This window comes from Zootoca vivipara, chromosome 12 (genome assembly GCF_965207765.1).
Source record: "Zootoca vivipara chromosome 12, rZooViv2.hap1.1, whole genome shotgun sequence".
NCBI classification, from domain to species: Eukaryota; Metazoa; Chordata; class Lepidosauria; order Squamata; family Lacertidae; genus Zootoca; species Zootoca vivipara.
Genome location: NC_142595.1, coordinates 19,618,839 through 19,643,541, shown reverse-complemented (window position 1 = coordinate 19,643,541; position 24,703 = coordinate 19,618,839). Strand labels below are relative to the sequence as shown.

The 24,703-nt window shown below is 46.6% G+C and overlaps 1 protein-coding gene across 1 annotated transcript; it reads left to right on the top strand.

Moving 5' to 3' along the window:
* Positions 1-6,381: 6,381 nt before the first annotated feature.
* On the top strand, positions 6,382-24,058 carry ABI3 (ABI family member 3). The gene is made up of 8 exons (XM_060281428.2): positions 6,382-6,745; positions 10,323-10,490; positions 15,150-15,326; positions 19,631-19,716; positions 20,114-20,188; positions 22,001-22,179; positions 22,931-23,059; positions 23,865-24,058. The coding sequence occupies exons 1-8, from the start codon at positions 6,629-6,631 to the stop codon at positions 24,026-24,028; spliced, it is 1,095 nt and encodes a 364-aa protein (XP_060137411.1). The 5' UTR covers positions 6,382-6,628; the 3' UTR covers positions 24,029-24,058.
* Positions 24,059-24,703: the final 645 nt, after the last annotated feature.

Here is a 24,703-nt window from a genome sequence, read left to right as displayed (position 1 = left end):
GCCATTTTAGCAGCTGCTTCTTTTATAACTTTTCAAACAGTTTATGAAGCTTCTCTAATGCATGAAATGAGTGGTTGTGTTTGCCGTCATTTATTATTTTGTGTTGCCTTGGTTTCTGGTGTGCATTGGCACCACTGCTAAATATTTTAAAGGGGTTTTTTGTTTTATTTGTTTTTAAGAAATCAATATGTTATATGTTGTTATATGTTATATGTTGGAGCTGTGGGCTAAACCACTGAGCCTAGGGCTTGCTGATCAGAAGGTCAGCGGTTCGAATCCCTGCGACGGGGTGAGCTCCCATTGCTCGGTCCCAGCTCCTGCCAACTTAGCAGTTCGAAAGCACGTCAAAATGCAAGTAGATAAATTGGTACCGCTCCGGCGGGAAGGTAAACAGTGTTTCCGTGCGCTGCTCTGGTTCACCAGAAGCGGCTTAGTCATGCTGGCCACGTGACCTGGAATCTATACGCCAGCTCCCTCAGCCAATAATGCGAGATGAGCGCGCAACCCCAGAGTCGGTCACGACTGGACCTAATGGTCAGGGGTCCCTTTACCTTTTTTAAGTACATAAATAAATAAAATGCAAAAAAAAAATGGTTTCAACCCCATCTACAGCATTGGCGCAATGCATATTGTTTCTGTGCCATGTTGGGAAGGCTTTTTACTCTACAAAAAAAAGTCAGATGGGCAGCATATAAATAATAAAAATATCATCATCATCATCATCGGGGCATTGTGGCTTTCAATAGGCACTCCTCCCATCAATGCGTGTGGGCATGTGCGTCTGTGGGCATGCATACCAGTGGCACACTAATCTTTCTGTCACACCGCTTCCATTTCTCTTTTAAACCATCAAGCCATTGTCTTTTTCCACATCCAAATCAGACTGTAGGAACCTGTATCTGAGTGGAGGTTGCAGCAGGTGGATTTGACATATAAAGCTGCTACCCCCAAAACACTTAATGGAAACTCCTTCAAACTCCTCCCCCCCCAAGTAAAATGTGCATAGGCAAGGTCAGTGATTTCCCCCCTAAAAAATAATAATAAATGTTTAAGGGTACTCTCGTTTTGACTCAAGAAAACCACCATTTTATAGTTCAAATCAGGAAAAATAAATACAGTAAATGGACAGATGGACAAAGATTCACAAAATGTTTTGGGGTATGCGTCCCCCCAGAAAAAGAAGGACTGGGTAAGGTGACCTACAGCAATTTTATTTTCCGATCACAAAACAATCCTGGTTTGTTCAAGGAGAGAAGACCTACCTCTTTTGATGTGTTTCCCCCTCCAAAGCTCCACTGTGTTTTAGAGATACATTTGCCTGCACTGGTGAGATGATGTCCTCTGCTGTGTCCACTTGTCGGCTTGAAGATGTCTTCGGTATTAGGTGGTGATTCGCTTCGGAACTGATTGTCTCCTGTCCTTAATCTGATAATAGACTCAGCAAGTTAAAACTGGTCAGGTGTTTTGACTTAACCTCAAACTCGGGGTAAGGGGGGAGAGGGGGGAGGAGGAGACAACAGATGGCACCTTTGGGGGGGGGAGCAGATCAATAGATCTATCTGCAGACAAACATTGAAATACTGCAAAATCAGACCTTGGGAATCCCCAAGGTCTCTATAGCCATTCATGGACCACTATGTTTTGCCCACCACCCATTTACTGTAGAGAGGAGAGTTTCCCAAACTTGGTCTCCAGCTGTTTCTTGGACTGTAATTTCCATCATCCCTGACCACTGGTCCTGCTAGCTAGGGATGATGGGAGTTGTAGTCCAAAAGCAGCTGGAGACCCAAGTTTGGGAAACCCTGCTCTAGAGAGTCAGAGGTGCGACAACATTGTTGACTCAATCCCCAAACCTGTTTCCATTGCCAGGACCGACTCCACCTGGGAGACACTAACCCAGCCTTCACCAGCCTGGTGTCTTCCAGATGTTTTGAACATGAACACTCATCAGTCCCAGCCAGCACAACTGTGCTGGCTAGATGGGAGGAGAGTTGGCCAAAACTTCTGAAGGGCCAAGCCTGCATGAAATGTGGCCTTGGAGCAAAACGAGAGTGCATGCTCATCATCAATAAATATCTATGGCACATTGCCATGCAGCTGGGATCAAGATGTAGTAGTAATAATAATAATAATAATAATAAATATATTTATATTCCGCCCATCTGGCTGGGTTTCCCCAGCCACTCTGGGCGGCTCCCAACAGAATATTAAAAACACGATAAAACATCAAACATTAAAAAACTTCCCTAAACAGGGCTGCCTTCAGATGTCTTCTAAAAGTCAGAGAGTTGTTCATTTCCTTGACATCTGATGGGAGGGCGTTTCACAGGGTGGGCACCACCACCAAGAAGGCCCTCTGCCTGGTTCCCTGTAACTTCACTTCTCACAGGGAGGGAACCGCCAGAAGTCCCTCGGAGCTGGACCTCAGTGTCTGGGCTGAACGATGGGCGTGGAGACGTTCCTTCAGGTATACTGGGCTGAGGCCGTTTAGGGCTTTAAAAGTCAGCACCAACATTTGAATTGTGCTTGGAAACATACTGGGAGCCAATGTAGGTCTTTCAGGACCGGTGTGATGTGGTCTCGGCGGCCACTCCCAGTCATCAGTCTAGCTGCCGCATTCTGGATTAGTTGCAGCTTCCAAGTCACCTTCAAAGGTAGACCCACGTAGAGCACATTGGAGTAGTCCAAGCAGGAGATAACCAGAGGATGCACCACTCTGGCGAGACAGTCCGCTGGCAGGTAGGGTCTCAGCCTGCGTACCAGATGGAGCTGGTAGACAGCTGCCCTGGACACAGAGGACATGGACAGCCAGCTGCGCTCCTGGTCCTTCAGGGGCACAGTTATTCCATTCAGGGAGTCCCCCACACCTGCCTGTCCCCTGTCCCCTCAAAACAGTACTTCTGTCTGCTATTTCAAACAAAAGTGCTATCCCAGATATTCTATGGAATCCCGCTATGGGTCCAAGCATATAACAGTGATTTAAAAAAAGATTCATTCCAGCTTTCTGAGACGTATTCTTGGACTCCCAATTGTAATCAAATATGAAACAATGTGTGCAGAAATGGGCATACACACAATGGAATATTGGGCTTGGACCACCTCGATAAAATACTGGTTACGCTGCCATTTTGTCGAGAGACAAAATATCATGGCAGCTGTAAACAAAATTTGATTTAAATATCTTAAATAGCAGAGCCAATTACGTCACTAAGTTAATAATCCCAGCCCAACGTAGGGCTTTTAGGCTGGCCCATTTGAATGTTTTTCCCTCGGCTTTTGTCAAGGGAAGATACCAAAACATTCCTAGAAACGAGAGATTCTGCAGATGTTCTATGAATGTCCCGGACACTGTAGAGCATATTCTCTTTCATTGCCCATTGTACAGACTCTTGAGAGTCCCATGGACTGCAAGAAGATCAAACCTATCCATTCTTAAGGAAATCAGCCCTGAGTGCTCCCTGGAAGGACAGATCCTGAAGCTGAGGCTCCAATACTTTGGCCACCTCATGAGAAGAGAAGAATCCTTGGAAAAGACCCTGATGTTGGGAAAGATTGAGGGCACAAGGAGAAGGCGACGACAGAGGACGAGATGGTTGGACAGTGTTCTCAAAGCTATGAACATGAGTTTGACCAAACTGCGGGAGGCAGTGGAAGACAGGAGTGCCTGGCGTGCTATGGTCCATGGGGTCACGAAGAGTCGGACACGACTAAACGACTAAACAACAACAACAACAGTACGCTCCGTCAACGTGTACTGTCCCCTCTTTTGGGTGGTCTGGAACCCCAGCAAGGTGAAAGTGTGGGATTCTGCCTATCTGACGTTGACCAAAGGGTAACGGCGGGGGTAGCCGAGTTTTTGCTAGCAGTCCTCCAAGGAGCAGGTTAATTTCTCTTTTATGGTTTATCTGCAAAATGCCTAATAAAGGTTTGATAGGTATAAGTACTTCTGTCTGTAGCGCCTGCAGGTGCAGAGGAATAGCTTTCAGGTAGGGATCAGCCCCAGACCTCTCTCTCTTGGGTGGGGAGAAATTAAGTACAGAGACTGGCTCATAAACACCCAAGGTCAAATTCAAGTTGTATTTGTGGGCACAGCATCCCTGTACGAGTTATCCTCCAGAGTTACTTAGTGGCTTAACGCGAGCAGAGCTGGATAGATGTCAAGAGGGCAGTGTGCGCTCTCTCGCTCTCTCCATGCCCTGGCCCAGCTGCAGCAATCTTCGGTTTCACTGATTAGGGATGTAACATCCAGAGTATCTCAGCTCCCCTTCCCCTCAGAACATAAATTTCTACTTAATAATAATAATAATAATAATAATAATAATAATAATAATAATAATATATTATTTATACCCCGCCCATCTGGCTGGGTTTCCCCAGCCACTCTGGGTGGCTTCCAACAGAAAAATGAAATAAAATAATCTATTAAACATTAAAAGCCTCCCTAAACAGGGCTGCCTTCAGATGTCTTCTAAAAATCCTGGGCACTGATTTCTTCCTCGGTGGAAAATGTAAGTGTACAAATCTCTGGGCAAGAGGTTCTGTGTGGACCTCAGGGTCCAGCTACATGTTGCTTTCGTTGTGTGGTCGGTAAACAGACAGGATTATTATTATTATTATTATTATTGTATTATTATTTACTAGGGGCCAGCTCTGCTGATTTTCATCCAGACCACAGTGTATGGGAAAGGGAAGCACCAAGACAGCAGCAAGGGGATGCACCAAGACAGCCACCCCACAACCTGGGGCTCTCCAAATGGTTTGGCCTGCAACTCCCATCAGCCCCAGCCAGCATGGTCAATGGTCAGGAATGATGGGACTTGGAGTCCAGAAGCCTCTGAAGGGTACCATGCCAGGGAAGGCTGCACTAGGGGTTGCTTAGAAGTTCTCAGTGAAAATCAGACACCTAGCAGATCTACCCGGGGTGGACGTTTCATAATTTTGGCACCACTACAGAAAAGGCCCTGGTGGTTGTTGAAAGAGAAGTGGACCTCAGATGTGGATCTGATTCATTGTAGTACCGAATCAAATGTGTGAATACAGAGGTCTGCTCAACCAAGAGTCCTGAAGGACCAATCATTGACCCCACTCCCTCTTTCCTTCGCCCAAGCCCCCTGACTCCCTGTAATAGCACTGGGCTTGATAGATGTTCCTAAGGACTAGAAACATATGCTCTTAAGTGACTTGGGAAAAGGCAATATCTCAGGTGCTATGAAAACAGAAGCTCAGCCCCTGCCAAAGCTAATCTAGACACCTATTATTATTATTATTATTATTATTATGAGTGCTATTTTTTCTAGAAAAGAGGTGCCTGAACCCATCATGAGCACCTCCTTCGTTCTCTTAGAATGGCAATGGCACCCACCTGAGAGGTGCCGGAACTGAGTTCCAGCGAGTTCCAGCTGGAAAAAAAGCCGTTATTATTATTATTATTACTACAGTGATACCTTGGTTCTCAAATGCCTTGGTACTCAAATGCCTTGGTTCTCAAACGCCAAAAACCCTGAAGTAAGTATTCCGGTTTTCGAACGTTTTTCAGAAGCCGAACACCCAATGCAGTGGTCAGCTATTGTTTCCAGGGCGCCTGTACCAATCAAAAGCTGTGCCTTGGTTTTCGAACATTTCTGAAGTCAAACGGACTTCCGGAATGGATTAACTTGGGCGCTTTTGTTTTTGCTATTTATTTTGTGTTTTCGTTTTTGAGGCTTTTTTCGGTTAATTTGTTTTTGCGACTGTGTAGAACCTAGTTCGGTTACTGATTGATTGATTGTTTGTGTGACTTTGGATAAAAGCCCCCCATCCAAACAATAACTGCCATCAATGCAGGTAGGAATTTTTTTAAATAATTTTTTCTATCATCTATAATACTGTCTTATTTATTTTATAGTATTGCTTTCATTTTATGGATCAATGGTCTCGTTAGATAGCAAAATTCATGTTAAATTGCTGTTTTAGGGGTTGTTTTTAAAAGTCCGGAACGGATTAATCTGTTTTGCGTTACTTTCTATGGGAAAGCGCACGCCTTGGTTTTGGAACGCTTTGGTTTTGGAACGGACTTCCGGAACGGATTAAGTTTGAGAACCAAGGTACCACTGTATTATTATTATTATTATTATTATTATTATTATTATTATTATTATTATTATTATATCCCACCCTCAGTAGATCTCAGGGCATTTCAGTCAGCTTTATTAGTAGTGAAAGCCAACCCTCTGCTCCCAAGATCTCTGCAATCAGTCAAGCAAAATGGTTCTAAAAATAATGGTTTCCTCTCTTGACAGGTCCTCCGCCTCTGATTTCCTCTGTTGATTCTCATGACCCTTGTTCTGGGCATGCGAGCAGTTTCTCAAGTCTCCTGTGCGGAGTGGAGGTGTCTGTCTGTGGTACAGAGGCGGAGGGCAGAGACGGGTGTCGTACAGGAATCCGCACGCACGCTTTCTGGGCGAGGGCAGCAATAAATTTCAGGGTGTCAGTGAGGCGACATCTGGGCAAGAAGGCTGAGGGGGAGGGATCAGCTCTGCCCACAGGAGGCAGCTCAAGTACAAAAGAAGTCCCCAGCCCAGCTGCGAGGTTCAAAACCTGTCTGCTGCTGAGAACCGTGCACTCAAAGAAGGAAGTGGGGAGCGGAGAAATGTCTGAGTTGCAGCAGCTGCTGCAGAACGCCATCCCCTGCGCGAGGGGAACCCTGAAGGACAACTACAGCAACCTTCTCAAAGTGGCAGATTACTGCGAGAGCAACTATGAGGAGGTGAGTGGCAAGAGGGCATTGCATCAGTGGAAGGCTGGCAGACTTGGCAAGCCAGGGCAGTCTCGAGCAGGTCGCGCGCCCTGGTGCTGAGGGGCGGAGATCGCTCCGGCGCCCCTGCCCTCGCAGGGTGCAGCATGGTTTCCACGCGGCTTTGCCGCGCCGTGCCCTGGCGCACCGCGCCACCGGGGGTCTACCTAGAGCCGGCCTTGTGGCAAGCTGCCCAGGGCAGCAAAGTTTCAGGAGTTGCCCGGCATGCTGCCACTGCGGTGTTAAGAGCCCCGCACAGTGTGGTCACTGGAGTTCCTGGCAACATTGCAGAGGATGGATGTTGAGGAGCATCCTTTGGGGGAGCTGGCTGCTGGAAGAATTGGGGTTCTCTCACAATGCCCTGCCCTCCCAGAAGTCTCTGTGAAGATCCTGCGAGGTAGGAGCACCTCATCCCTGACAGATAATTCAGCTTGGAGAACTCTTGAGTTAACGCAGAGATGCCACCATCCTGCTCTGCCTTTGGCGGCTAATTCTAGCCTTGCTGGAATTAGCCAGAAGCAGTGCCGGATTTATGTATAAGCTACACATAGGGACCCAGGTGGCGCTGTGGGTTAAACCACGGAGTCTAGGGCTTGCTGATCAGAAGGTCGGCGGTTCGAATCCCTGCGATGGGGTGAGCTCCCGTTGCTCGGTCCCAGCTCCTGTCCACCTAGCAGTTCGAAAGCACATCAAAGTGCAAGTAGATAAATAGGGACCGCTCCAACGGGAAGGTAAACGGCGTTTCCGTGCGCTGCTCTGGTTCGCCAGAAGCAGCTTTGTCATGCTGGCCACATGACCTGGAAGCTGTCTGCGGACAAACACCGGCTCCCTCGGCCTATAGAGCGAGATGAGCGCCGCAACCCCAGAGTCGGACACGACTGGACCTGATGGTCAGGGGCCCCTTTACCTTTACCTTTTACACAAGCTATAGCTTAGGGCCCCACTCTTTTGGAGCCCCCCAAAAAATTTAAAGGAGAAGAAAAAACTGGATGTACATTTCCAAAATATAAGATAAAAAACAAATAAAATAAAACCTACATACAGCAACAGTGTTTTGTGTTGTGTAAGCTACTATGATGAAAGTAATGGGCCCTGCCTGCTAGCCTGCTCCCTAAAATATCACTGGTTTGCTCATTTCTATATACAGTGGTACCTTGGTTCTCAAACTTAATCCGTTCCGGAAGTCCGTTCCAAAACCAAAGCGTTCCAAAACCAAGGCGCGCTTTCCCATAGAAAGTAATGCAAAACGGGTTAATCAGTTCCAGACTTTTAAAAACAACCCCTAAAACATTGTATTTCACTATTAATATACTTCTTCTTAATTGTATTTCAGTTCAACAATTACTTTGATAAAATAGATATACATATAAAATAAATAAATACATACATACATATAAAATACATAAAAGGTAAAGGTAAAGGGACCCCTGACCATTAGGTCCAGTCGTGACCGACTCTGGGGTTGCGTGCTCATCTCACATTATTGGCCGAGGGAGCCGGCGTATAGCTTCCAGGTCATGTGGCCAGCATGACAAAGCCGCTTCTGGCAAACCAGAGCAGCACATGGAAACGCCGTTTACCTTCCCGCTGTAGCGGTTCCTATTTATCTACTTGCATTTTTGACGTGCTTTCGAACTGCTAGGTTGGCAGGAGCTGGGACCAAGCAACGGGAGCTCACCCCGTCACAGGGATTCGAACCGCCGACCTTCTGATCAGCAAGCCCTAGGGCTCAGTGGTTTAACCACAGCGCCACCTGGGTCCCAGATAAAATACATATACATATGTAAATGGCTTTAGATACCTATTAGGTCCGTAAATTACCATATAGCATATATTCAACACAAAAAACAGTGACAATTTGCTGTTGACAAAGGACAGATGGACATATAAAGGGTTCCATTACCTTTAGTAGCTTACGGGCTAGTCAAACCGAAATCTGGCTCTGGCCAGAAGATTATTATATCCAGACAGCTTCTTAAACTGCAAGGCCCACTCACTTGGATTCACTCCCCCATGACATTTAGACCACTGTCTGTACAGAAAGCAGTGATGTGATGGCATTGAAAATAGGTCCATATTTTTTCTTATTACTGGGGTGGGGTGGGGGTCATCGCAGCTCATTTTCACTTTCAGTTCACTTTTGATTTGCACACTGCCTTTCTATATTGCTATACACAAGGCAGTGACCAGTGACCACACTGTGTGTGCCATGTGTCCTCTTTTTCCAGGACGCGTCCTCCTTTTCAGGGGTGAAATTGGGGACAAAATGTATTTACTGTATTGGCCTGAATACAAAGTCTCACTCCCCCCCCAAAAAAAACCCCAAAAACAAATTCTGACTGTGAAAACTTAAAGTGTGGCTTAAATTCGTGACCTTACAAAAATTGGCTTTTGCGATAGTGCTGCTGAAACAGACATACGATAAAACGGAATGGGTGTGAGTGCCTGCGGAATTTTAAGGGAGTGCCTTATATTCGGGTATTCTCTCCCCCCCCCCCAATTTTAAAGGTGCAGCTTATATACAGGTGCGGCTTATATCCGGGCCAAAATGGTATTTGCTTTGGATGGCTGTCAAAGCGTTCTCTTTTTTGCTTTTCAAAACATGGCAACCCTGCACAAGGCGGTTTGCAAGGTGAAGAAACAACAAAACAGGCAGCAAAGATGACACATGTAATAATCTGATCCAATACAAAAAAGTCACAATAATTTTAAAATAAACAATTTATATCAAATAAAGCAGTATTCAATAAACCCTTAGAATATAAATGGTAAAGAGTAAAATGAAATATCAGCAAATAATAATTTAAACAGTTTACACTTATCAATTGCAATAAAGACTTACTAAACTATAATAATAATAAAAATAACAGCAAGTCACAATGCATAAAATGTCACAAAACGTACAAAGCCACGTAAAAGGATCAAACTGAGAAGCAAGGACACACAAGTTATAAACATCCCTGATCTCCTCTTCTCTCTTCCCAGCTTCAGCTCAGCTGAAGATGATCCCAGATTCAATTCCTGGCCACTGGTAGGGGTGGGAAAGAACCTTGGCTGAAACACTGGAGAGCTGCTGTCAGTCTGTATATGAAGCCCATATTATAGTCATAGAATCATAGACTTGGAAGGGACCCTGAGGATCATCTAGTCCAAACCCCTGCAATACAGGAATATGCCGCTGTCCCATACGGGGATCGAACCTGCAACCTTGGCTTCATCAGCACCACGCTCTAACCAACCGAGCTATGTTTTCAGGATTCTTTGGAAGAGCTTTAATCGCACTTTAGGCACATGGGTAGTGTGGCTGTGACCGTGCAGGATGCGATAGTGGGTGTAGCAGGTAGAGCTATCGTAGCCACTTTTGCCATGATTCAGTTGAATGTTGAATGAATGAAACTTCATTTGCATCCGCCAACGGCCATAGCAACAAAAGAACATTGCAGTATACACAGAACAATTTTTTTATTTTATTTTTTAAATTATTCAGTTGTTCTGATTTATGGCAGAGTTCTCACTTCTTCTCCTCCCTCTGTTTTCATAAACATCTTAGGCAAAGGACAAGCGCAAAGCCCTAGAGGAAACCATGGCTTTTGCAACCCAGTCATTAGCCAGCGTGGCTTACCAAATCAGCAACCTGGCTAGCGACATCCTCAAAACGATGGACTTGCAGCTGGCTGAAGTCCGGCAGGTGGAAGCCAAAGTCTGCTCCATCGCACAGGTGAGAAGAAGACAACACGAAGAGGTGCAGTGGGAGGTCTTTATTTGCCCCGGAACCTGCTTTTCTGGTTGGTAGCCCTCTGTGATTGGAATCGGGACCCTGGCTGCTTTGTTATGTCTTTGTTTTGTCTGCTTAAACTGCTTCCTGGGGGATGAGATGCGTTTTTTTTTTAATCAGTTTTATTTGGGGGACCATACACACGCTGCTCCACTAAAGCGCATTCGAAACAAATTCTTTCCACCGTAGAATTGTAAGACTGGAAGGGACCACGAGGGTCATCCAGCCCAACCCCCTGCAATGTGGGAATCTTTTGTAACCCGTCTTCACAGGGCAGGTGCTCCGGCCCCTTGGCCATGCAGGGTTGCTCTGTGCTGCCCAGCCTTTTTGGTGTGTTCCTTGCAGTGTCACTGTTTAAAAGTTCCAAAGCAGACAGACCCGCCTTGTCCCCTGAGCCCTGGCTACAAACCAGCCGAAAGAGATCCCCCCTCCCTGTTGCCTTCCCTTCGTACTGGAATATAGGGAGGCATACACAATGTTCTTGGACATCGGATTCCCCTTCCTGTTGCTTGACGGCTTTCCTGTTTCCCAGAGAATAAAAACATAATGGATCAGGAAACATCCGTGGAATGGATTAATCACCTCTGTCGTGTCACCCGTTTGGTATCTCCAAACACTTTTATGAAATCCACTTTTAGCTCAGTGCAAGAGGGAGGTGTGGAGGGGAATGGTGAGGAATAACTGTTTGCCTTCTGCTTAATAATCGGCGCTTCCTGCTGCTGGATCCTAGAACACACGTTGCCAAAAATCGTGCACTTACCACCTCTGGTTTTCCTCTGCGCCTGAAGGTCTCTCTCGTCCAGAGGGGGAGTTTCTTCTGAGCATATGCACCATGATGTGCTGATGAGCTCCCCAAATACCGTGTAGCAAGGAAAGGTAGGGTGAGCTTTTTGAGAGGCAGAGTGTGCTGGCATAGCACAGAGAATAAGAGGGTGAGCTGTGTGCTGGTTAACCCTGGTTCAAATTTCACCGTTGACAGAGGAACATAAGAAGATGACTTAGACCAGTGGTGGACCTACGTTTTTGGGTTCTTGAAGCTTGAACCATTAGGGGGTAGCGGGGTCCTTTGCTACCAGCAACTAGGTCTGGGTAACCATGGTTATCTTCTTCAGTGGAATTGTTCCCTGTGGATCCTGTCACCTGAGGCGCTTGCCTCGCCTCGCCTCGCCTCGCCTGATGAGTGGACTGGCCCTGATAGTAGATATAATGAGGGAAGGGCTGTAGCTTAGTGGCAGATCATCTGCTTGGGATGAGGAAGGTCTCGGGTTCAATCCCTGGCAGGGCTGGGAGAAAACCCTGTCTGGGAATGATGAGTCAATGAGTCAATTTATGGCAGCTTCCAGTGTCCAAGGTGCCTTGGAACAGTGTGAGGCTAGGAGACTGTTTTTAGTACCAGAATTCAACTGGGCTCACAAGCTTTCACACAAAAGTCTACCACTGGTTAAGGTAAAGGTAAAAGGACCCCTGACCATTAGGTCCAGCCGTGACCGACTCTGGGGTTGCGCGCTCATCTCGCATTATTGGCCGAGGGAACCGGCGTATAGCTTCCAGGTCATGTGGCCAGAATGACAAAGCCGCTTCTGGCGAACCAGAGCAGCACACGGAAACGCCGTTTACCTTCCCGCTGTAGCGGTCCCTATTTATCTACTTGCACTTTGACGTGCTTTCGAACTGCTAGGTTGGCAGGAGCTGGGACCGAGCAACGGGAGCTCACCCCGTTGTGGGGATTCGAACCGCCGACCTTCTGATCAGCAAGCCCCAGGCTCTGTGGTTTAACCCACAGCGGCACCGCTGGTTAGCTTTCTTCATTTCAGTCATCTAATTAAGGTGGGAAAAGTAACCTTCTTGTTGAATAACTGGGAGTCAGAAACCCTTGCTGATCTACCGAAGATAATCCAGAGATCTACCAGTAGATTCCAATCTGCATTCTGCCCCTCACCTGCCTTAAAGGCCTCTGGGTGCTTCCAGGCTGTTGCTGTTTTCAGGTGGGATTCAATCACATCCCAACAAATTGCATGTTGTGCAATTATAAATTGACCGCAACAAACCTGCTTCCCTCAAATATCTGACTTCTGGCAATAAGGAAAGGGATGGCGAAATGCAGTGGAAAGTTTGGCACAACCCTCACTTTGACTTAATGATCATCCAAACACCCCACAAACAAATTGGAATGAAGGCTCGTCAAATAGCCAATGTCGTCAGATTTCCCTGCAAATAAGGACAGATGCTCGATGAACAGGTCTTCTGCAAGAGCCCTGTCTGCTGTTGTCTTCTTCAACAGACTCATGACTGTGGATGTTGTTGTACTGTAAGAGGTTACCGAGTCTTTCCTCATCACTTTATGCCAAGAAGAGATTAACAGGCAACAGCCACCCTCGCTTTAGATAGGATGTCCTGCTTCACTAGGGCAAAAGGTTAATCTGAACCAGGGCTCAGCCCCTGAACTAGTTTGGAGCCTCACCTTAAGTCCCCTGAAATGTCGCTGGAAATCAAGCATGGAGACACAGTCGTCCTGCAAAGGGGCTTTTAGGAAGGAATGCTATCCCGTGCCCACTTATAACTGCTGTGTAGTTTTATTGCAACTTCCCCTCGCGCAGTATATTTTGACGCAAACACCTTGGGAATTGCGTGTTAAACTACATTCTCCATCTGCTTGCCTTGCCTGGTGCATTTCTTCACAGCAAGGCACGCTGTCCATCTTCTCGTTGCCAAGTGATACTGTACGCTGTTTCGGGAAGCCAAGACAGCAAGAGAGTTTATGAGTTTATGTCCGAGGTCCGGTTTGAAGTGGAAGCACTCATAGTCGCAAGCCAACAACTCTAATCAAACTCAGTGGGAATGAACTTCTAACTGAACCTGACCAAGGGCTGGGAGATGCAAACTGAATTTATTTGGCACTCTTTATGAATGAATAAATGTGCCCTTGAAGTGGGGGTACTTCCTTTTTCTTTGCCATATAATATTTTATTAATTTTTAACATTACAATATTCAAATTCCACTCATGATTTTCCGTATTTTTCTCTTTGGCTTTACACCTTGACTTCCTTCAACCCCTTCTAATGATCTTCTAACATTTATACCTAACATATATACTTCACTTATCAATCATTTATTTAAATTAATACAAAAAATTAATCACTAAAATCCAAATTACAATGACTTTTCTTTTTTATCTTACAAAGCTACTTGCAGTCCTACCAACGTAGTCCCTTGAATGCAACTGTCTTTCAAATAGTCTATAAATTTAGTCTAATCTTTGATGAACTTCTGATCCCACTGTTCTCGGATTCTTCCCGTCATCTTGTCCAATTTCTGCATACTCCATCAATTTCGCTGTGCATTCTTCTTTTGTCAGTAATTCTTCCATTTTTGTGCGATTAGTATTCTTGCTGCAGTTACTGCATATTGGAAACGTTTTATATCTTGCTTCTTAATTCCAGTACCTGTAATTCCTAGTAAAAAAGCTTCTGGTTTTTAAACAAATGTATATTTCAACATTTTCTTAAGTTCATTGTATATCATATCCCAAAAGCTTTTCACTTTCTTACATTCTCACCACATATGGTAAAAGGTACGTTCCTTATCCTTACATTTCCAACATTTGTTATCTACTTTATACATTTTTGCTAATTTAACTGGTGTAATGTACCATCTATACATCGAGGTGGGGATACTTCCTTACCACCAGCAGCCCTGGTGGTATGCTGCAGACATAAACCCCATACATTTAAAGTGCACAACTACCCCCTAAGAATCTTGGGAACTGTAGTTTGGTGTAAACTACAGTTCCCAGGATTCTTTGGGGGGGGAATAGAATAATAGAATTGTAGAGTTTGAAGGGTCATATATCCCAACCCCCTGCAATGCAGGAATCTCAGCTAAAGCATTCAACCTCAGCTTAAAAACCTCCAAGGAAGGCTGATGTTTAGTCGGAATCTGTGAACTGCCCTGAGACTTGCGGGTATACAAACTAAATTAACAAATAATAATAACTGAATAATAATTTTTTTGAAAACTTGAATCCATTGGTTCGAATCCTACTCTCCAGAGCAGGAGAAAACAAGCTTGCTTCATGCTTGTCCCTCCAGACGGCCATTATGCAATAACGTCGGCGAACCTTCGTAGAACAGCTAATAAAGCGGAGTGAAATGTGGATGGCTCATTATAAATCCACCACAATGCATTACTTCTGCCTCAGTGACATGTTGGGGACTACACCTACAAACCCCACACTCCAAGCCCATATTTTGGTGCTTGAGGGTAGAAAACCCAGATGACTGAAGCTGGCTGTACTATTAGACAGTGTGAGGCGGCTGCCTCAGGCGACAGATATTGAAGGGCAGGGATCGGACAGAACTGTGCGCACCACGAATATACAGGATACCGTGACCAGGAGGGAGGGCCAATGAGGAGTCAGTTGTGGGAGAGGAGGAGCCAAATATGGCTTCCCTGGGCAGTGGGCTTGGCCCCCTGTCCCGTCCCCCCAAAATGGTAGGGTGCTGCCAGTTTGTGTGTTGACTAGAAATACAATTAAACCAGCTCCTGCAAATGGTTCCTGACCTAGCTGTGCCCTCCTTCCCTCACCGTGTCTTCTGCCTCAGGTGGTGGAGATGCACATGGAGAAAGTGTCCCGCCGGGAGATCGGGGCCCTTTCTGTTTGCAAGAGATTTCCGCACCAACAGAAAATCATCTCCCCAAGCCACGTGGAGCCCCTGGAGACGTATTACAGGAAACCGCTGAACTTCAACAGTTTGGATAATATTGGCCATGGGATAAAGGTAAGAACTGGGCATGCCCTCCTTTGCTCCCCTAGCTGTAGTCGTCTTCCATGCCATCTATTGAATTTCTACCTGTTAGCATAGGAGTATTGGCAGGCTAGATCCTAAAGGTAAAGGTAAAGGTACCCCTGACCATTAGGTCCAGTCGCGGATGACTCTGGGGTTGCAGCGTTCATCTCGCTCTATAGGCCGAGGGAGCCGGCGTTTGTCCGCAGACAGCTTCCAGCTCATGTGGCCAGCATGACTAAGCCGCTTCTGGCGAACCAGAGCAGCGCATGGAAACACTGTTTACCTTCCCGCCGGAGCGGTACCTATTTATCTACTTGCACTTGATGTGCTTTTGAAGTGCTAGGTGGGCAGGAGTTGGGACAGAGCAACGGGAGCTCACCCCGTCGCGGGGATTTGAACCGCCAACCTTCTGATTGGCAAGCCCTCGGCTCTGTGGTTTAGACCACAGCGCCACCCGTGTCCCTAGGCTAGATCCTACCTTGACAGAAAGAATATAAATGGCTCCTTTGAGAGGAAGGGCAGGATATAAATTCAACAAAAAACCAAATCTTTTTGCATACTTCAGATCGCACATCTGATAAAGACAGTTGTTGCTTTATTGTTGTTGCATTTCTTTCCTGCCTTTCTTCCCGGGAGCTCAAGGGGGCATGTGGTTCCACCTGCTCATCATTTTATTCTCACAACAACCCTGTGAGATGGGCTATCCTGAGAGGCAGTGACTGGTTCTCCCAGTCAGTGGGGATTGGACCCTGGGTTTCCCAGTTCCCAGACCAACACTCAAGCTACCACACCACACTGGCTTTAACACCCGTGTGTGTGTATTTAAAATAACTGAAGGCAGCCCTGTTTAGGGAGGCTTTTAATGTTTAATAGATTATTTTATTTCATTTTTCTGTTGGAAGCCGCCCAGAGTGGCTGGGGAAACCCAGCCAGATGGGCGGGGTATAAATAATAAATTATTATTATTATTATTATTATTATTATTATTATTATTATTATTATTATTAAACACCAGAGCATCTAAATACCTTGAGAATTAATATAGCAAACTACCAAAATCTAGCACTGGTTTTAAATTGTGGATAGGAACTATCCCAAGCCATTGTCTTGCTTCACATCTTGCTGCCTGCCATAAAGGATCTCTGGAAGGTTAAGTCCAGTCAAAGGCGACTCTGGGGTTGTGGCGCTCATCTCACTTTCAGGCCGAGGGAGCCAGCGTTTGTCCACAGACAGCTTTCCGGGTCATGTGGCCAGCATGACTTAACCACTTCTGGCGCAACAGAACACTGCGATGGAAATCAGAGCGCACGGAAACGCCGTTTACCTTCCCGCCGTAGCGGTACCTATTTATTTACTTGCACTGGGGTGCTTTCGAAGTGCTAGGTTGGCAGGAGCTGGGACGGAGCAACAGGAACTCACTCCGTCGTGGGGATTCGAACCACCAGCCTTCTGACCGGCAAGCCCAAGAGAGGCTCAGTGGTTTAGATCACAGCGCCACCCCCGTCCGCATACCAGCCATATAAGTCAGCTGGTGTACCCTGAAGCAAAATGTGGAGAAAATATATATGCCATCGCTCCTATTAACACCATGCAAAAAACCCTCTGGACTTATCACAGAGCCAGGGAATTCCTGAGCAACTGCTGACACTTAGAGATGGGCATCCTGGGAGATCACATCGCCACTAGAATTACTGGGCAGCATCAACGGCAGAAGGAAGCAAACAAGAAAATGAATATATCATTAGTTTTATTCATAGGTCTGGCTGTGGTAATACTTGCTGTACAGTGTGCGGTTTGCTTCAGACTCAAAATGAGAAGGTGGTGTTTGGCCTAACACGAAGATTTGATGACTTATCTAGAGACCGAAACTCAGTAACAGACAGTGAGTCTCCATGCACTTCCTCTGTGGAAAATGTACGTCTTTTGATGAACCACTGAGCAATTGCTTTCTTCCTTTAAAAAAAAAAAGATTAGAAAGAGAGCACTCAGACAGCAATATCTTTATTGGTAGTCAAAAAACAAAACAAAGCAAAGCAACGTCCCAAATCCAAAAAGATTTAATCCCAAAAGGTTATATTGAAATTAATGGCAGATAGAATAGTCACAAGTAACTAGTATCACTTTCGGTGAGACTTAATTAAGGACAAAGTGTACTCACGGCTCATGTGAGTTCTGCATGACGTCGACTTCCTGAACACAAGTTTCTCACCCTCGCGATGGCTGAGAAAATATTGAAAAATATGGTAGAATTGGGTATAACTGCTGAGTGACAGAATGTGACGTTTAAGCTCAAAATAAAATATTAAAAAATTTAAAAAAATATTTAAAAAATTAAAAAGAAAAGAAAATATGCGGATGGCAGCTTCTGAAGGAGGAGAAACCGAGTCTTAGAATGGAGTTTCCATCTGGACATCATCTGCTATTTATTTTAAGGGAGGGATCCCTTTTTTTAAAAGAGGATGACAATTCACATCCATGGCACACATTCAAAGTACGGTACTCTTATCCTACTTGAAGAGCTATGGCTTCTCCCAAAGGATGCTGGGAATTGTGGAGGGTCTCCTAAAAACTCCCAGCACCCTTAATGAACTGTCTTTCCCAGAATCCTTTGGGGGGGAAGCCATGACGGTTTCAAGTGGTACGCTTTAACCGTATGGTGTGGGGATATGACCCAAATGCCGTATTGCCAAATAAAGGACCTTTCTTTAATTTAAGAAAGGGGATGACAAAGCACCCACACACTTTCACATGTCTCAAACACTTCTCTCCACACCACCCCGGAGCAATAATATCATTCTGAATTCAGCCTGCAGCAAACGGAGAAGTCACAGCTACATAAGGACGCCTGCGAGTTAAATTTAAGCGCTTCTCTCTTCCTTCCCCGCTGGGTGCTCTCTCATAAAGAGAAAAAGGAGAATTGTGCTGTCAGCTGCGGCCAGCCATCGAGACCGATCTCAACCACAAGGGCCTGAAACTGATGAGGCAAAGATTTGCCGAGCTCTCGGTTCCCACACTGGCGTCTGCTTCCCCAGCAGCGTTCTCTCCGCAGCTGGGGCTGCTGCCACAGCAGGGGCCTTGCGCCACTTCGGCTGCGTGCCTTTGTTGGCACGCAGATTTGGCTCAGTGACTGAGGGGCCCCCCAAGGCGCATGACCCAGTTTCACGAAAAGGTGCGCTCCCGTGGAAGGGAGGCTTTCAAGCTTGGCCTTTTGATGCTAAGTCCGGAAGACTGGAAAGGAAAAGCCCTCCCTTTCTCAAAAAACAGGTGCAGAAGCCCTGCAGAAACATGTCAGATGACAGCGAGAGACCTAAGTAGGCCTGGAGCGTGAGCTTCGGTTGCAGGATGGGGCAAGCGAGGGCTGTAACTCAGGGGGAGAGCCTCTGCTTCCCAGGTCTTGGATTCAATCCCCAGCATCCCTGGCTGACAACCTGGAGAGCCACTGCTGGCAGTCGGTGCACAATACTGAGGAGCAGGTGGTGCTGTGGTCTAAGCCACGGAGCTTGCCGATCAGAAGGCCGGCGGTTCGAACCCCGTGATGGGGTGAGCTCCTGTTGCTCAGTCCCAGCCAGTTTGAAAGCACGCCAGTGCAAGTAGATAAATAGGTACCGCTGCAGCGGGAAGGTAAACGGTGTTTCTGTGTGCTCTGGTTTCTGTCACGGTGTCCCGTTGTGCCAGGAGCGGTTTAGTCATGCTGGCCACATGACCCGGAAAGCTGTCTGTGGACAAACACTGGCTTCCTCGGCCTGAAAGCGAGATGAGCACCACAAGCCTATAGTTGCCTTTGATTGGACTTTACTGTCCAGGGGTCCTGTACTGAGCTAGATGGATCAACGGTTTGACTAAGGATAATTCAACTTCCTATGTACATCAACAGAGGAAAGCTCACACACAGGCAGAGAACTGAGGCTGCTTCCACACCTGAGGAGCTTTTGCTATAGTGAGAGCACTTTTCAAATTCAGTGGAGAAACGCTTTTAGAACGGACGTAAATCTTTATCTCTGTCGATTAGAACATTGCAGCAGCGCTAGAGCACCAGCTGCCAAATTGTTACGCCTTTGCATGCATTGGTAACCTAAAGCGGCCTTGACTACTACTGTTAACATGCCTTATGTGGGACTGTCCTTGTAAGTGGTTCAGAAGCTGTATTTCCACCCAAGTCAGTGGCCAGAGGGGAAGGTGACTGACAACAGGTTAATCCTCTGCTGAAAAAGCAGCCCTGCCTTGAAGAATACTAGCATGGGTTTTCTCTCTTTCATACAGCTCTTTCCCTTCTGATCTCTCTCTCTCTCTCTTAGGATCATGGCACACAGCTGGCCAAAACAGGGACTCTCTGCCGGCGAGGAAATGTGACATCATCAGGGCAGTCATCTGGGAGCCTTAGGTGAGGTTGCATCAAGTAGAGGCATGAAGTCCTAGTTTGCCTTCTAGCGCAGCCAAGATTTCTTCTCAAAAATTGCCCTTCACTATCGCCTTCCTCCCCTTCCCAACACAACTGGAACTGAAACTCTTTCCATTAGGTGTTTTGCAGTCCAGCTGTTTTGGACTACAACTCCCATCAGCCCCAAACAGCTGGCTCGGGCTGATGGGACTTGAAGTCCAAAACATCTAAAGTGTGCCAGGTTGGGAAAGGCTGGTTTTGCCTGCAATCCTAACCTGTCTGCTGGCAGAGAAGGAGGTCCACTGATGGAGGACAACATGCTTCATAAGCAAAAGCAAAGTAGGTAAGAGAGGAAGGTCAAGATAAGCATTCAACTCAAACTTCTTTTTGTTTTTTTTAGGAGAAGTCAACGGATTCCAGAACCAATACGGCCACCAGTTGTCCCAGATGGCAAACCCTCCTCATCTGGTTACAGGTAGGTAGCCGTGTTGGTCTGAGTCGAAGCAAAATAAAAAAATTCCTTCAGTAGCACCTTAAAGACCAACTAAGTTTTTATTTTGGTATGAGCTTTCGTGTGCATGCACACTTTGTCAGATACACTGAAACAGAATCCACCAAACCCTTATGTATATTCAGAGGGTGGGGGTGGGGGTGATGGGAATGGGTGATGGGCTGATGGGAGTGGTAAACCTGTAGATGGCTGTTAACAACTGCTGATGACTGCAATTGGTCCGGGGGGGGGGGGACAAGGGCTGAGGCGCTAAAGAAAGCTTGATCATGCATAATGCATAGCTGCCAAGTTATCCCTTTTTTTAAGGGATTTTCCATTATGCTGAATAGGCTTCCTCGTGAGAAAAGGGAAAACTTGGCAGCTATGATAATGAGATAAGAATCCGATGTCTTTATTCATCCCAGGTGGCTCCATGGTTTTAAGCTTGGTAATGAGTTCCAATTCAGAAACTTCTCTTTCCAGTCTGTTCCTGAAATTTTTCTGTAATAAAACAGCTGCTTTGAGATCTTGTATAGAATGTCCTGGGAGATTGAAGTGTTCTCCTACTGGTTTCTCTGTCTTGTGGTTCCTGATGTCAGATTTATGTCCATTTATCCTTTGGCGTAGGGTTTGGCCTGTTTGTCCAACATAGAGAGCTGAAGGGCACTGTTGGCATTTGATGGCATACACAATGTTAGAAGATGGGCAATTAAATAGTCCTGAGATGGTATGTTGGATGTTGTTGGGGCCAGTAATGATGTTGTCCGGGTGTATGTGGCAGCAAAGTTGGCATCTGGGTTTATTGCAGGCTCTGGTACCAGTGTCCATGTTAAGTCTGGTGGTTGTATTATTGTGGGTGATAATACAACCACCCACAATGTGCTTTCATCCACCCTAACCCTGGTCAGTGTGTGGCTGTGAACCCAGGCTGTGAACCCAGGTTGGTGGTTTGAACCCACACAGGGACGGGTGTGGGCAGGATTCCTGGACTAGATGACCCTCGGTGTCCCTTCCATCTCTACAGGTTCTATGAAGTTCAGAGCTGGGAACTCGGAATCTAGCTCCTATTCCAACCTGCTCCTCTCTGCTCAGGGGAGGGCAGCTGCAGATTTGGGCTTCTCACCAGCTCGTTTCCTTCCAAGGCAAGCAAGCTGTCTTATACCTAGCTGTACCACTGGCCCACCGAGCTTAGTATTTGTCTACACTGGCTGGTTGCAGTTCTCTAGGTTTTTTAAGCTGGGAGTCCTGCCTGGGGATTGAACCAGGGACCTTTGGTGTGCAAAGCATGATGCTCTACCTCTCAGCCACGGCTCCAGACAACAGATGGTGAAATAACTTGCATCTCAGGCCTTCTTAGCTTTGTTTGGGTTCCACAAAATGATGCTCTTAATCCTGCTCCACAACATAAGGCAATGGAAGCCTGCAGCTGAACCGTCTGAGACTGCTGGGATGGAGGTGCCATTTTAAAACATTCCCCTTTGCAACATCTACAGGGCAGCGATGAAAGTAAAAATCCACCTGAGCCCAGCAGGGAGAAAGCATCTAGTTCAGCCTCCCCCCCCCTCTAGCATCAAGAAATGGTCTTTCCTTCTTGTATCATCAGCTCAGGTTTCTTCTGTGCCGACCCTCCACTAGGAAAGGACCTGGGGCATCAGCCCCAGCCAGCATGGGCAATAATCAATGATGATGGGAGCTGTAGTCCAACAACATCCACAAGGCCAACAGCTTCCCCATCCCTGCCCAGGGGCAGCGTACCTTGCATTCACCTTAATCTTCCTTCTTTGAATATCATTGCAGCCCCACAGAAGCTATGGAGAAGACTGGTATGATCGCACCTGCTGAACCACCTCCACCTCCACCGCCTACGCTCTCGCCTTTCCCTCCACCGGCAGAGGCAAGTGATGTTCTTCCCCCTCCTCTTCCAGAAGATCTATTGCCACCGCCACCACCTTTTGCAGTCAGCGATGTCACCCCAGGTAAGGCTTCCTCCTCCTTCTTTTTCAAAGCCAGAACAAAACTGAACTCAAAATTAGCTGGGGTAATTGCATGCCTGGCTTTATATACCCCACCAGTGCAGGGCTGTGGAATTGGCTTCAGAACCCACATACCTGAGTACGCTTTCGAGGACATCCTAGTTCAGGCAGAGGCAGTAGTTGCCGGGGGAATGAATAGGGGAGTCCTATTGCATCCCTGTTCTGCTTCCCAGAGTCCTTTGGTTGGTCACGGTGTGATCTGAAATGCTAAATGTTATGTATTCAGTGGTCTCTGTTTGCCTGAGCTTGAGTCGGGACTAAGGATTCTGAGCTCCTGTGTTCTGATTTGATACATGGTGTCCATTCAAAGAACATTTCAGGATTTGGGCCTCTGCCATTGGTCCTTAAACTCTTGTGGTGATTTGCAGCTTGGAAGTTTAGACAGCCAATCGCATTGGGAGTGGGAGTGGCCCAGGCTTTCAGGAATGTATATAAGCAGTTGCTTTGCCCCTGTTTCCCAGTTATGTAGTTCAATAAAAAGGGTTCTTGCTGTTATCGCTATGTCTTGCCTCGTGGGAACCCAGCTACATTTCACTTCACTAAGCATATTCCTCCGACTGAGCGTGATGCCGTTTCAATGCACTTCTCTCCCCATTATGGCAAGCAGGCACGGAAGGCCAAGCACACAGGAACGCATTTTTGATTTTCTTTGTTTGTGAAAGAGACAGTAGCACGTGTGTGTGTTTGCTTGCAGACCTTGATTTTCCAATGACCCCTCCACCGCTGGATGCCTCTACTTTGGAGCAGCTGGTGCCTCCGCTCCTTCCCCCTCCGCCACCCCCGGAAAAATTGCCATGGGCCCCCGACACCTATCTGGATAAAGGTACCTTGCTAAAGACAAGAAAACTCCTGGAGTTGGCCACCAGGGGATTTGGTTTGCATTCTGACAATGAACATTGATATGTTTGGGGGGGGGTCTAAACCACCTGAAACCATCTGCTGTGCACACACTTACCTGTAATCCTTTGACCTATTCAGCAGTAGGGCTGGGCAATATCTGGTTTTCCACATTGTGATATATCACCAGCTAAACATTGTGATATACTGATATATCACAAGGTCTGAAATAAGGATGGAACTGTGTAGGGGCTGACTTCACGGGTTTTCCTGCATTGTGATTATTGGCATACCCCACAGATCATGATTCTGCCTTTCGCCCCTGGGCAATTCGGCTCCAGGGACCACACATTCGCTCCATAAGACACACAGACATTTCCTCTTACTTTTTAGGAGGAAAAAAAGTCTGTCTTATGGAGCAAAAAAATACGGTATCCATTGATCTGATTAGTTTTCTTGTGGAGCTCCTGTTAATTTGCACAGGGCCACGGCAGAACTTCCCGGTATGGGACTAGGCCCATGGGTGAGAGCTTTCTACCCGCATTCCTCAACAGCACTAAGCCTCTGCTGTTTATGCCATTCAGTGAATGCCGTGGGTGATATGTATCCTATTGACCGGAGGATCTCCAAATTACCATTCCCAGGTTCCCTTCCTTCCGTAAATGCGTTTGGGTGGGTGGGTGAGTGGGCAGGACTGTTTATGTTTGTTTGTTTGTTTTTGCTTTTTGTTTGTTTGTTTTTGCTTTTTATTGCTGACCTCCTTTCCTCCTTCTCTTCCCCTTTACCTTCAGTGGTGACTCTCTACCCTTATACTCAGCAGCAGGAACAAGAACTCTCGTTCGCAGAGGGGAATGTTATTTACGTGACACGAAGATACTCGGATGGCTGGTGTGAGGGGGTGACTAGTGATGCAAAGGGATTGTTCCCAGGGAACTATGTGGAGCCTTTGCCATGAAGGAAGCAGAATGGATGCTGGAGATTTTTTTTTTAAATGCAGATACTTAAAATGTGAGATCTGGTGAACTGCGTACAGAAAACTGACTGTCCTTGGCCTCATAGAAGGAAACTTGGGTGGAAGTTGGTGTGTTGGCATATCCACAGCCCTATTTCCCTCCCAACCCACTTTGTGCTAGCCAGGCTGAAGTAATAGCTAGGAGGGGGACATTTAAGAATATCAGATCATCTCCATCACCTCAATTGATTGGAACACAGAGACGTAGGGTTAAATATCTGCTGTGGTTCCTCTATCTCCTTCTCCTCTACAAGGTCTGTGCAACAGCTGTGCATGTCTAAGTGTGTGCAATCCTATACACACTTAGGCGGGCGTTTGTCCCGCTGAACGCCAAGGGGCCGAGTTCCGATTTGGCACGCACAGGATTGCAACCCGCAACAGCTGTTTCCGAAGCAACGATTGCCTCATCGTCATCAACGCCATCACTTAACACCGTCTCAGTTTTAGTGCAACACTGCGATGCATCCGCTCTGCCTGTCCCGAGTATCCCATGTGTGGATACTCTTATATTTCCATAGCATCATCGTTATACTGCTATTTTGATTTTAAAGCCAGTTCTGTGATATACGTGCAAAGGAAAAGTTGAGCATTAGGAGGGGGGGGGGAATTCAGCATAAA